Source organism: Engystomops pustulosus, chromosome 3, assembly GCF_040894005.1.
Source record: "Engystomops pustulosus chromosome 3, aEngPut4.maternal, whole genome shotgun sequence".
Lineage (NCBI taxonomy): Eukaryota > Metazoa > Chordata > Amphibia > Anura > Leptodactylidae > Engystomops > Engystomops pustulosus.
Genome location: NC_092413.1, coordinates 83,060,223 through 83,075,052, shown reverse-complemented (window position 1 = coordinate 83,075,052; position 14,830 = coordinate 83,060,223). Strand labels below are relative to the sequence as shown.

Sequence of the window (14,830 nt, the reverse complement as noted above, 5' to 3'; positions counted from 1 at the left end):
AGTCTTTTCAGGTTTTTTTTTATTTGCAGATTTTGTAATTTTAGTAAATGTTCCTTTGGATACATATCCGTTGATATATTTTGGACAGTATTCACTTTGCCAACACTCTAAATTGAGGCATAAAGGCCAAATCAAAACACGTTTAATACACTTTATGGAAGTTATTTATCATACGCTGGCTCCTACCTGGCACCGGATATATGACGAGAAGTATCTGCGAAGCCACAAGGATTCAGTGTGGATTCCAGTTTATGGACTATTGCTGCGCTCATGTGATAAATGATGATGTAAACAGTGTGTAAGGGACCCTCGATCCTATTGACCTCCTTTCACACTACGTAAGATTAGGAGTCATGGCATATTATATTTGGATAATATTATTATTCTATTGCTGTATTTTCCTTACCTTTGTTTTTTCTACTATCATAGGTCTAAGACTGAAACCTTGAAGATCCCCACAAACATTTCTGAACTAGCAGTAATTATGAAGGTATGTATTAAAGTGTTTACATGGAAAATCTCACTTTCTTTGGGCAGTTATTTTATGTTCATTAAAGGAAACCTACCATTTAGAATGGTAGGGGCAAGCTGTAAGTACCGAGCACCAGCTCAGGGTGAGCTGGTGCCGGTACTTACTTTCGTTAGTGTTATAAGCGGCGGTATCGCGGTTTTAACACTTTTTAAACTTTGGAGCAGAAGGGGCTTCGGCGCTGCGCGCGCAACATCTCCGCTATTTTCTATGTAGGCGTGCGCACGATCTTGCGTGCGCTCGGTACTTACAGCTTACCCCTACCGTTCTAAATGGTAGGTTTCCTTTAAGGGTATTTCCATCACCTCTTTGTTGTTAAGAGAAATTACAGTTTACTTTAAAGGGAACCTGTCACAACATTTGCACATATACAGCTAGCGACAGATTCCTATAGAGCTCTATTAACTAACTGATGTTTCCTTTACATCCCCATAAATCAATTTTATCTATGTTACCTGGAATCAGAGGGAATGTGCCGGCACCACTCATCTACTCCTCCCTATGTCTTATACCTCCTTACTATGTCATGTCATGTGACTGGGAAGATGTCATTTACAAAATGTACCCCATGTATTTTTCTGATGACATGAAGTTACAGCAGCCTCCATGGACTTGGTGATCACATACATACAGTACAGTAAGGTTTGTTAATGTGAGGAGGCTAAAGGACCTGAGATGATGTCATGCTGGTCATATGACATAAATGTAACACAAGGCAGAACTGTCGGTCAAAATAAGGGGGCGTGGTTCACTGGCAGCCTAGGAGAGAGAAGAGTCGGGGCCAGCAGACAAGAGTCGGAAAAGCTAATTTGCATATCATAAAAACGACTAATTATGGTACAGGGCCTCATTGGCAGCTAATTTTAAGTGATATGAGGAGGGCTTTGTAACCCTTTAGCAGCAGGCACTGTTAGCCAGGGTGGTCGAATTCTGGTGACAGGTCCACTTTAACCCCTTAAGGGCGCAGCCAGTTTGTATGTTAAGGCTCAGCCCTTTTTAAAAAAAAAAATCTGACAGTGTCTTCCTGTGGTAATAACTTTTCAACACTTTAACATATCCCTCTGAGTTTGAGATTTTCAAAGTTTCAAATGTTCTATTCGTTAGACTAAAAGTCACACCACACTTTTTTTTTTTTTTTTTTAAGCAACCTTCTTTGTATTTCCATTATTTGTTTTACGGTTTATAGTTTTAGTAGCAAGTAGATACATTTCAAGAGATTTGAAAAACGGTAAATTTTTGATGACCAAATTACTTTGGAAGTGTCCTGTGGATGTGGATGTCATCTGCTGTTTCACTGTGTAGCGATGTCCAGAACGAAGTTAGTGCTATTGGGTTTTTGGCAGGCCGATTTGGCTACCAGTACAATGGAATACCCCCAAAGATGACACCATTTTGTAAACTACACCCCACAATGACTTTATCTTTGTCTGTAGTGAGCATTTTAATCCCAACATGCTGGGTAAAAATTGCATTTTTCCTTAAATATGTCATTTTAGTGCCAAATAGATTGTGCCCAACTCATGCCACTTTAGACAAACACCCCAAAAATCATTCTGTAGGTTGTACATAGTATGGCAATACCCGTATGTGGCATTAATCTACAGGATGGGCACATGGCAGAGCTCAGAAGAGAAGGTGCGGGATGATGTATAAGCTGTGGAGAGTACACCAGGGAAATTATACACTAACCGGCCACTTTATTAGGTACACCATGCTAGTAACGGGTTGGACCCCCTTTTGCCTTCAGAACTGCCTCAATTCTTTGTGGCATAGATTCAACAAGGTGCTGGAAGCATTCCTCAGAGATTTTTGTCCATATTGACATTATGGCATCACACAGTTGCCGCAGATTTGTCGGCTGCACATCCATGATGCGAATCTCCCGTTCCACCACATCCCAAAGATGCTCTATTGGATTGAGATCTGGTGACTGTGGAGGCCATTTCAGTACAGTGAACTCATTGTCATGTTCAAGAAACCAGTCTGAGATGATTCCAGCTTTATGACATGGCGCATTATCCTGCTGAAAGTAGCCATCAGATGTTGGGTACATTGTGGTCATAAAGGGATGGACATGGTCAGCAACAATACTCAGGTAGGCTGTGGCGTTGCAACAATGCTCAATTGGTACCAAGGGGCCCAAAGAGTGCCAAGAAAATATTCCCCACACCATGACACCACCAGCCTGAACCGTTGATACAAGGCAGGATGGATCCATGCTTTCATGTTGTTGACGCTAAATTCTAACCCTACCATCCGAATGTCGCAGCAGAAATCGAGACTCATCAGACCAGGCAACTTTTTTTTTTCAATCTTCTACTGTCCAATTTCGATGAGCTTGTGCAAATTGTAGCCTCAGTTTCCTGTTCTTAGCTGAAAGGAGTGGCACCCGGTGTGGCCTTCTGCTGCTGTAGCCCATCTGCCTCAAAGTTCGACGTACTGTGCGTTCAGAGATGCTCTTCTGCCTACCTTGGTTGTAACGGGTGGCGATTTGAGTAACTGCTGCCTTTCTATCAGCTCGAACCAGTCTGCCCATTCTCCTCTGACCTCTGGCATCAACAAGGCATTTCCGCCCACAGAACTGCCACTCACTGGATGTTTTTTCTTTTTCAGACCATTCTCTGTAAACCCTAGAGATGGTTGTGCGTGAAAATCCCAGTAGATCAGCAGTTTCTGAAATACTCAGACCAGCCTTTCTGGCACCAACAACCATGCCACGTTCAAAGGCACTCAAATCACCTTTCTTCCCCATACTGATGCTCGGTTTGAACTGCAGGAGATTGTCTTGACCATGTCTACATGCCTAAATGCACTGAGTTGCCGCCATGTGATTGGCTGATTAGAAATTAAGTGTTAACTAGCAGTTGGACAGGTGTACCTAATAAAGTGGCCGGTGAGTGTATATCCAGGGAGGTGTGATAGATTCTAAAACAATACTTCATACATAAGCCAGGTTTACCAGGGCATGTGTCACAGTGGTAAATGGCAATCTGCATGATGTGCACAGCCAGCTTCTTGTACCACACCCTGGTCCGATAAGTCAACCCCTTTCATGTACTTGTTACAGTCCAATATAAAGTAAGGTTTGGGGGCTTCTGCACTGGTACCTCGTACATGGGCAGGGGTGTTGGTGTACCCATGTATTGTTGTTAGTACAAGGACATCCCTCTTGTCCTTGTACCTAACATACAATACTGAGTACTTAGTGCTCGGCTCTCGTGCCTTCTGAGCTTTTCCCTTAGCAGCAACTTCAGGAAACCTCTCTGATTCCTTGCATGCTGCAGTTTGTCTGGAAACGTGGCACTTGAACAGAGTAGTACTAGTATAAAAATTGTCCAGGTAGAGGTGGTAGCCCTGGTCGAGTAGTGGTTGCACTAAATCCCGCACTACGTTTCCAGCAATCCCCGGGAAGAGGGGGCATTCTGGGGGCACTATTCTAGAGTCCTTCCCTTCATATATCCTGAACCTAAAAGTGTACCCTGATGCACTCTCACACAGCTTGTACATATTCACGCCATACCTTGCCCTCTTATTGGGCAGTTATGAAATGTACCAGGGACTCGTCAATAGATGGGTGCTTCTCAGGGGTATATACTCCCATAAATTTGGCACTCAATATGTCACTGACCTTATATCTGCGATCATAACTGGGGTTATGGCTGTGCACTGTGTATTGTCGGCATAATGCAAAAACTGATGGATGGCTTCAAAGCGCATCCTGCTCATCGCCATGTGGAACATCAGGGTTTTGTATAATATGTCTGTGCTCCAAAAGTCCCTGATTTTGTGCTTTTTAACCAGTCTGATAAGAAGTACTATGACCCAATAGTTCTCAATCTCTGCTGCACTGACAGGAGTCCACCTGTGGGGTTATGCAGCATAGAGATTGGTCTGGGATACAATCGGATCAATTAGGTCCTCACTAAAAAAAAGCTTAAAGTCCACTGGTCTGAGCCCTGCCATGTCTCTGTGTATCCCAGGACTGTCCGGAAAATCAGGGACTACTACTCCGTCACCGCACGTCGACTACTAGTCCTCCACACTATTTCTCTCTCCTACTACTATTATCAGATCGCACTTAAAAGTGCGATTGTGGGGGAAGGGAAAATGGACAATGGGGTAATAGGGATGTTTGGGAACACTAATGGGGATTGATTGCTAACACTCCTTCTCCAACACCACCAAATGTAGAATGGATGCAATGCAGAGCGGGGGGATAGTAGGATCTGCCCCCCCAGGGTCATAGATCATATTTAGTGTGAAGACTCCACTACAATTCCGCTAGGAGTCACAGGGCAGTTAAAGTGAAAGGGGCTTTCAAAAGCTGCTTCACACACTACAGTAAAAGTAATCTGTGTGCGTTTAATTTTGTCTACATAGTGGATTTCCTATGGACCACTGTGAACATAGGTTTAAAGGCAATATGTTATTGCAGACTGGTCTCATTGTATATGGATGTCTTCATGCACATGACTGTAGATTTAGTATAAATGAACTGGAGAAAATGCAGCTGTCAATGTAGCATAATATGGTGAAAATCCGCCTTAAAGTGATTCTTTTTATATTGAGAGCAGCACAAATTATATATAGCACTACAGTATAAGGAAATTCATGCGCAGTGAAAGCTGCAACAGAAACCTCAGAGGGAAAAGGAGTATTTGTATCAGTTCTGAGCTGTAACACCAAGGAGTTCTCCAAAATTATGTAAAGAGAACCTATAGCCTTGTAAATGCTGTTTTAGAGCAGGAGGAACTTAGATTAGTTTTGTGGGAAAAGACTTGTCACTTATTCATTTACATTTCTGCCAAGACCACCTTCTTACTAAAATACTATCATAAATTGACAGTCACTGTGTGACTGTATATCGATAGCTGTCCATCACTGATGGTACCTCCCACATGACTTAACTACAGTTTACAAGCATACAGAAAGCATATATCTATAAATGACTGGTTATATTCAATCAGTAAATATCATTCTGCTCAGTTCTTCCTGCTCTATAATGTTCTGCACCTCACACACGTGGAGCTTAGCACAGCATTCTGCAGGGGCTGCTACACAGATCCAGCATACCTCCCAACTTTTGGGCAAGAGAAAGAGGGAGAAGCCCCTCCCCTTCTAAACCACGCCCATTGTCCCACCCACAACCATCGTAAAATATTGACCTTGATGGTCCCCACATAGTACAATGCCCTTTCTTGGCGAAGATTAGCATAACACATGCCTCCTCCTCCAGCCCCGGCTCCTCCGCTCTGACCAAACACAAATTATAATGGACAGATACTGGGACTGATATCTCCGCAACCGTGGGGGATAGAAAGAAAATTCTAACTGCCCCTGAATCTGTGTAACATCCCCTACAGAATTGTATGCTAATCTCCAGATGTTTGAGGTGGTGAAAGGTCCTCTTTAAACAGAAGGAATTGCTTGGACGTTAAAGGGACATTGCCAATTTAACACCTTGCCGACCAAGGACGAACTATATCGTCCTCATGCGGCAAGAGGTGTATGGAGAGAGCTCCCGAGCTGAGCTCTCTCCATACACAGCGGGTAACGGCTGTATAATACAGCCAACGCCCGCCTCTCACTGCCGCGGTCATTGCCGGCCGCTATCTTGGATGCCCGATCGCCGCCCCCTAGAACGTCATCGGAGGGCAGCGATCGGTTGCTATGGCAGCCTAGAGTCTCATTGTAGGCTTGCCAGGTGCAATGATTTCTAATAGCCACCAGAGGCAGGCTATTAAAAATCATTGTAAAATATCTATATACTGCAATACAGTATTGCAGTATATAGTATTAGCAAGCGGACCCTGCAGGGTTAAATTACCCTGTAGGATCTAAAATAATGGTAAAAAAAATAGTAAAAAAAGTAAAAGTTTAAATCACCCCCCTTTTCCCTAGAACTGATTATAAATCTAAATAAACAGTAAAAATCATAAACACATTATGTATCATCGCGCCCCAAAATGTCCGATCTATCAAAATATATTAGCGATTTTTTTTCCCAGCGTTCAATCCCGTAACGGAAATTGACGCCCAAAGTCGAAAATGCCACTTTTTTGCCATTTTGAAAAATATAAAAAGTTCTATAGAAAGTGAACAAAAGCCCATACGGTCCTAAAAATGAAAGCATTAAAAACGTCATCAAAAGTCGCAAAAAATGACACCACCCACAGCTCCGTAAAGTTATTAGTGCCAGAACATGGCAAAATGAAGAATTTTTTTTTTTTGTACAGAAGGTTTTAATTTTTTTAAATGTATGAAAACATTAAAACCTGTACAAATTTGGTATCCTCGTGATCGTACCGAACCAAAGAATAAAATAGACATGTGATTTGGGGCACTCAGTGAAAGCTGTAAAATCCAAGCCCACAAGAAAATGGCGCAAATGCGTTTTTTTTTTTTTATCATTTTCACTACATTCTGAATTTTTTCCCTGCTTCCCAGTATACGGCATGGAATAATAAATACCATCACTTTGAAGTTCAATTTGTTACGCAGAAAACAAGCCCAAACAGAGCTCTTTGGACAAAATAAAAAAAGTTACAGATTTTTGAAGGTGGGGAGTGAAAAATGAAAATGCGAAAACGTCCCTAAGGGGTTAACCAGTGACAATTGAAATGGGAAACACATTCAAAGGAACTGTACTATCAAAATCAAGCATGAAAAACCAGGGGTAATTACTCATAGATCCAGGCACTGTGACTCTGGTAAGGGAGGGTGAGACGGTGTAACGGTCTGTAAATCCAGATCACAGAGGGGGCGAGGGTAGCCCCTCAGGCTCATTGGTATAATACTACCTATTTATTGTGGGGAGAGGGGGGGATTTCTTCTTTGGGCTAGTCGACAGGCTATATTGTACCACATTCTTCACCAAGCTAAAATTGCACTAGTAAATCTGCAAAGATACTCTACTCTATAAGATCTGCATCTAAATGGTGACGGTGGCACTTCAAGTGTTTTTTTTTGTGTGTGTGTGTGTGTGCTGTTCTATTTATTGTGCATTAGATTTTGAATTATTTTATTCTGTTTTATAGTTTTCCGACTGCTCGAAAATCTGCGACCTACAGAATTGTTTTCTTCAGTTGCTATATACAATATTTTTTGAATTGGATTTGTATATTTCATACTAATTATATAGTACTAGCAAGAAAGGTTGTTGCTACATTTTCTTTTCCTATGTGGGATTGATACATTGTTGCATGTAAAATATATGCATATATATTAAAGTATTTACAGATATGGACTATAGGAAATAAACACAAAAATATCATGTTTCCAGATCTGTGTTTTTTTCATACATGGCAATGTTAGAAGTTCAAATTCGGATGCATTTTCATTTGGACCATAAAGACAAAACATGGATGAATACGCTTTAAGTGGAGAATAACTCTGCAAATGAGAGTTCAATCATATGATATTGTTATACTGCTATTTTTATATTGAGTTATATGTAATATATAATTTAAATGATAAAGGAAAGTGTAAAGAGAAATCTTCCCAGCCTTGTCTACCTTTTATAGGGGTAAAACTATGTATAATCTACAGTCGCTCCACTAAAGGGGAATTCCAGCAGACAAGATTGTTAGATATACTCAGGATAACAAAATAACACATTCTCTAATTCACTGTTATTAACAAAAATACAGTCCCGGTGATTAGAAATTTGGTTGTCCCTGGATCTGATTGTAAATCTTCTGATTATGGTGCACAATTCCCTCTAGTTAATCTTGCATAGCAGGAGAGGGGGGGGGGGGGGTAGAAGGAAAATGGCACACTACAGACAGAGGCACTTGATTTAGCTGTGCTTCTAGCAGCGTGGTGAAGACACAGCACTAGCTGCTCTACAAGCAAGCTCTGGGTCCCAGGGAGGGGATGACATAGCAGTGATGACAAGCATAGCTAAACCCTGTACCCTGATAATCTAAGCACATTGTCAGCACACCGCATCTTATAGCATAAAGGAATCATAAAGGAAGTGTACGCGCCCTCATTAAGGGGGCTAAAAAATATCTTTATTGTGTAAACATCACTTGGGATTAAAAACTTTCTTTCATGGGCAAACCCCTTTAAGTGTCCTCCTTCTTTTGTGAAATGAGGAAGAATAATAATAATAATAATAAAAAAGGAACAACACAACAAAGATTTCTAAGTATATAGAGGGGTCCTCTAAAGATGTTAAATGTTTCCGAACACTGTCTAAAAGTCTCCTCCCAATGACCAACATAAGATGATGGCCACTATGCCCCTGATTAATTTGGTGTTTTATAAATCTGGCCACCACACCCATTCAAAATTTATGGCAGCTACAAGTTTTTATGGGAAATTAACAGATGTCTTAACCCCTTAAGGACGCAGCCTGTTTGTACGCAGCCTTCCTGTGGTAATAACTTTTCAACGCTTTAAGATATCTCTGATTTTGAGATTGTTTTCTCGTGAGAAATTGTAGTTTATGTTAGTAGTGTCATTTCGGTGATCCGTTCCTTTTTTGGGGGGTAAAAATTCAAAAATTTAGGAAAAATTTGAAAAAAATGACTATTTTCAAAGTTTCAAATGTTATAATTTTTAGACAAAAAGTGATACCACAAATTTTTTTTGATAGAAACCTTTTGCCATTGGTCTTCTTTTTATATCCATTATTTGTTTTACGTTTCCATTTTTTTTTTTATGGATGTGAAAAGGTTTGAAGTTTTAGTAGCAACTTCTCAGATTTTCTTGAAATTTGAAAAATGCAAACTTTTTGGTGATCAATTCAGTTTGGAAGTGCCCTATAAAGGCTTATGTACTATATACCCCCACAAGCAACACCATTTTATGAACCCAACATCTCAACCTATTCAAATCAGCATTTAAGAAGTCTGTTAACCCTTTAATTATTTTTCCGGAAGCATACGAAAATGGATTGGAAATTTTGAAATTTAAATTTTTGATTTCAATCTTTCTAATTTAGCCATAAAATGGATACATTCAGAAGGAATTTTTTTTTGCCCTGCTTCTTCCGAGTACGGCAATCCCAGACATGTGGATGTCAGCTGCTGTTTCCCCGCACAGCGATGTCCAGAACAGAGTTAGCGCTACTGGGAATTTGGAAGGCCAATTTGGCTGCAAATATTTTGGGGTGCCACAGTGTAATTGAAGAGCCCCTGAAGTAAAAGTACAATAGAAAACCCCCAAAAATGAAACTAGACCCCTCAAAGAATTTATCGGTGGTTGTGGTGAGCATTTTAACCCCAAACACGCTGGTCAAAATTGAATACAAAGTAAATGGTGCAGAGTAAAAATTGCGTTTTTATCTCAAAAATGTCATTTTAATGCCTCATGTACTGTGCCCAACCCATGGCAGTTTAGACAAACACCCCAAAAATCATTCTGCGGGTTGTCCCGAGTACGGCAATACCACACATGTGCCAATAATTTACAGGCTGGGCACACGGCAGGGGTCAGGAAGAAAGAAGCACAATTTAGGTTTTCAGGCTCCGTTTTCACTAGATTGGTAATGTGGGGTGCCCCCGAGGTACCAGTACAATAGAAACCCCCAAGTAGTGACCCCATTTTGGAAATGTAATACAAAGTGAGTAGTGCAGAGAAACAATTGTATTGCAATTTATCAAATATGCCATTGAAGTGACAAAAGTATTTTGCCCAACTCATGCCACTGGGGAAAAACACATCAAAAATCATTCTGCGGGTTACCCCGGTTAGGGCAATACCCCATAGGATGCAATAATCTGTAGGATGGAGACACGGCAGGGCTCAAAAGGGAATAACTTGTTGGAGCACAGACATTGTACTTTTTTTTTTTTTTTTTTTTTTTTTTTTTTGGCATCATGAAAGATTTGTAGATGCCAATAGGGGCCAGTACAGTAGAAACCCCTAAGAACTGACCCTATTTTGGAAACTACACCCCTCCATGAATTAATCTAGGGGTATAGTTAGCATTTTAACCCCACAGGTGGACCCCTGAAAAAGTGCATAATGGATAGTGCATAGTAAAAAATATCTATTATGTCATTTTGTGCCCAGCTGCTGCCACGGGAGACAAACACCCTAAAAATCATGATGCATGTTTTCCCGGGTAAAGCATACGGGACAGTAATCTACAGGCTGGGCACATGGCAGGGCTTAGAAGGGAAGGTGCGGCATGATGTATAAGCTGTGCGTCAGGGTAACAACAGGGTACTCTAAAAATCCAGGGATGTATGATAAATTCGGAAGCAATCTTTCATACATAACCCTGGTTTTTCTGGGCATGTCTCACAGTGATGAATGGTGTCCTTCCTAATGCCATTTTTGGAGCACACACTGCACCTCTTTTGTGACCTTTCCTTGCTGGCTGTTTGGGGAACTACTCCTGGAAAGTGCTGCCCTGGTACAATACGTGATGTGGCCTCACTTCCAGATGTGCTAGCACTCCCCCCTTCCTGGTCTCCAAAAAGAAAGTACTTTATTATCACCTCTTGAAATTCCAGGAAAGTTCCCCTCTGGCCGCCATATCGATGCAGCACATAAGCATTATACAATGCCATCTGCATCATGTGCACGGCCAGCTTCTTGTACCACACCCTCGACTTCCGCATGGCATTGTACGGCTGAAGCACCTGGTCAGACAAGTCCACCCCTCCCATGTATTTGTTATAATCTAAAATACAGTCTGGCTTGGGGGTTTCTGTACTGGTACCTCGTACTGGGACAGGGGTGATGGTGTGCTCATGTATTGTGGTTAATACAAGGACCTCTCTCTTGTCCTTGTACTTAACACACAATACAGAGTCGCTGCATAGTGCCCTGCTTTCGTGCCTTTTAAGTTTTTGCCCAAGCAGCGACTTAGGGAGACCTCTCTGATTTCTGCGTATAGTGCCGCATGCCGCAGTATTTCTGGAAGAGAGGCACTTGAACAGGGTGGTGCTGGTGTAGAAATTGTCCAGGTAGAGGTGGTAGCCCTGGTCCAGCAGTGGGTGCACTAAATCCCACACTATCTTCCCTGTAACACCCAGGAAGGGGGGGCATTCTGGGGGCACTATAGAGGAGTCCTTCCCTTCATATACCCTGAACTTGTATGTGTACCCTGATGAACTTTCGCACAGCTTATACATTTTCACACCATATCTTGCCCTCTTATTGGGCAGGTACTGGCGGAATTGAAGTCTCCCTTTGAATTGTACCAGGGACTCGTCTATGCTCACATGTTTGGCGGGGGCATATGCCTGGGCAAACTTGGCACTAAAATGATCTAATATGGGCCTGACCTTAAATAACCGATCATAACTGGGGTCACCTCTGGGTGGGCACTGTGTGTTGTCAGTGTAGTGCAAAAACTTATGGATGGCTTCAAAGCGCATCCTGCTCATTGCCATGCGGAACATGGGGGTGTGGTACAGTATGTCTGTGCTCCAGTAGTCCCTGATTGTGGGCTTCTTTACTATCCCCGTAAGGCTTATTATGCCCCAATACTTGTGCATCTCTGCTACAGTGACAGGGGTCCACCTGTAGATTTGTGCATAAAATGAAGTGGGGTTTTGGGCAATATGCTGTGCAGCGTAGAGATTTGTCTGAAATATAATAACATTCAGCAGCTCCTCATCAAAAAAAAACTTTAAAAAGTCCACAGCTCTGAGCCCTGCCGTGTCAAAATTAATTCCAGTATGGCCCAAAAAGTCAGGGACCTGAGGGGTATAATTATCTGGGGCTACCCATGTGCGGTCAGTGGAAGTCGCAGGCGCCTCTCCTGCAGAAGTCGCAGGCGCCTCTCCTGCAGAAGTCGCAGGCGCCTCTCCTGCAGAAGTCGCAGGCGCCTCTCCTGCAGAAGTCGCAGGCGCCTCTCCTGCAGAAGTCCCAGCTGTACACGGGAAGAGGAGGAGGTGAGCGCAGCTCACCCCCGCCCCTCTCCATAGGAACTTAAGACGCACGGCGCCGTACTACGCAGATAGATTGGACATGTCCTATCTTTCTACGGGGTACGGTGCCGCACGTGTGCGCCACTGTACCGCTCCCATAGGGCGCCGTGCGCCCATTGCCCTCTATGGGGGACATATATCAGCTGTATATATGTCCCCCTTGCGGCAGGGTGAATGCAGCCTTAGTGGTCTGGCCTCAGTGCCATTAGCTGATGTCACAACCAGGAAGTGCCACCCACTTCAAGAATAGCTAAAAGTTATTTTATAAGAAGGGATGATAGATATACCAGGCTAGGAAGAAGCCAGCAACATGATGCATGTATTGTTGGAATTGTTATCAAAGGCTTTCTGCAGCTGTGCTAAAGCTATTTTTTCAGTAACGTTACAGTCCACTTTAATGCTGCATTAAGTAAAAGGGGTATCCCCTCCCTACTGCTCCATTTTCAGTTCCTCCTAAGTCGTCCCCATTTCCCAGATATATTGTCATGTACCTTCTATAAATGAAATAAGAGAACTTCATTTGTTTCTACTTTGTACTTTTCAAACTGTGTGCAAATACCTAAAGTTTGAAACATTGTATGCTGACCAGACACGGGAGTAGAACAGCAAACAATAAAGCTATATTTAATGCAGGTAGTCCCTGTATCTCTATGGGACTACAGAGATGGTACTGTAAACATAATTACAGTATGTTGTCCCACAGGGACTACTTGCATCATATTAAAGGGGTTATCCGGGTTTAAATTTTTTTTATGTCCGGGCTGGGGAAGGCTAGTTAAACATAATAAACATGTACTTACCCCCTCCGGCGCCGCCGTTGTCCCGCGCCGCGGTTCCTTCGATCCGTGCCCCTGTTTGTTTACAGGGGCACGGAAGCCGCGCACAGGAAGCTTCCGGTCCACGATGTGGACGGCTCCTCCCATGCGTCCCTATCTCTCAGCGTTGTAAGCGCTGGGAGATGGTGCGCATGGGAGCTTCCGGCCGGCCGGAAGCTCCCTGTGCGCCGGTGTAATGAAACCGGCGCACAGAGAAGACGGGCCGCGGCGCGGGACATCGGCAGCACCGGAGGAGGTAAGTACATGTTTATTATGTTTAACTAGCCCTCCCCAGCCCGGACATAAAAAAAAATTTAAACCCGGATAACCCCTTTAAACTATCATGCATGTAGTACTGCTCCCTGGCGGGGATTGGTCCATGGAACTTGATCATTATGTGTTTGTTTGAAAGCAGACTAAAACAGTAATATTCCTATAACGTGTTCTACAAAATGCTTATGCATCAACAACTACAGCCAATCACTAAGCAACTTTGCATATTTCTACAGGCATTCAATTAAACGGGCAGAACTTGAATTTCCCTTATTCAATCTTGTTAAATATTCAGCAGGCATAAATAAGGTAAAGAAAGAGAGGTCGTCAGTTGTGGAGGAAACTATTACTACCACTGTCTTCCATGGGGTTCTCCAGTGACAAAGATTGACCTTACTATACCTTATTTCCCCACACGTATTACTTCACTAATTCAGTCTCATTAAATCTTCTGTCCCCTTTTCATGAAATCAAAGTCATTCCTGTGTACTGCCAGCTCCTGCTACATTTACAGTTTCCACAGAAAGGACCTGTTTGCTTCCTCTGCTCTCTGGTCTGACATGTGCAGTCAGCTCCTTGTTCCCTGCTGTGGTGGTGTGGCTGCATGTTCCCCTGTGTGAAGAAGCTACCCTGACCAGGGGGATTGTGGGAGATGTCATCTTTTAGCAGAATGGGGGCAACCATCTTGGAGTGAAGTGACAAGTGAAGGAAAATAAACTATACAGCCCAGGGTGTAGAGGTAAGGGTGTGTAACTATAATAAATGTAAACGAACTGGTCAGTTTAAAAAAAAAAAAAAAAATACATATAGTGACCGGAGAACACCTTTAATAGAAATCTACCATCAAAATCAAGCATTATAAACCAGTGCTCTGGGGTAGCTTCACTGTCTCGCACTTCCCCTCTCTCAATGTTTGATGTAATCTCACAGCAGCAGACAAAGTTTCAGAAAACCTTGGAAAGGTGGTGGGGGATGCTACTTCTACAGTGTAACAGTCAGTGAAACAGGCATGCGGATGCACGTCTGTCCGCGGAACTACCATCGCGTCATACAGTGTGTGCGTGGCAGCCATATGAATGGACGTGCATCTCCCTGCACTGCTGCCAGAGACTAGAGGAAGCCGTGGGATCACTGAGTGAGGAGAGTATAGAGTTTACTGTTTTTGTTTCATTAGGGGGCGATTGCTGCCAAAGGGGGCCTCTGCTAACATCTCATTATGGGGGGCTGCTGAAATGAGGGAGGCTACTGGACACTACATATAAGGTGCATAAGGAGGTTCTATGACTATAATTCAGTGTGGCATATATGTGTATCCTCAA

At 42.8% G+C, this 14,830-nt stretch overlaps 1 protein-coding gene across 2 annotated transcripts in view; it reads left to right on the top strand.

Annotated features, from left to right (window-relative positions):
- The window catches only part of ARID4B (AT-rich interaction domain 4B), an 87,937-nt gene that overhangs the window by 23,242 nt on the left and 49,865 nt on the right, over positions 1 to 14,830 (top strand). For both annotated transcript variants that reach the window (XM_072141251.1, XM_072141250.1), the window contains exon 2: positions 430 to 490. In XM_072141251.1, the coding sequence (XP_071997352.1) occupies positions 485 to 490 (6 nt within the window). In that variant the 5' untranslated portion in view covers positions 430 to 484. The remainder of the gene's footprint in view (positions 1 to 429; positions 491 to 14,830) is intronic.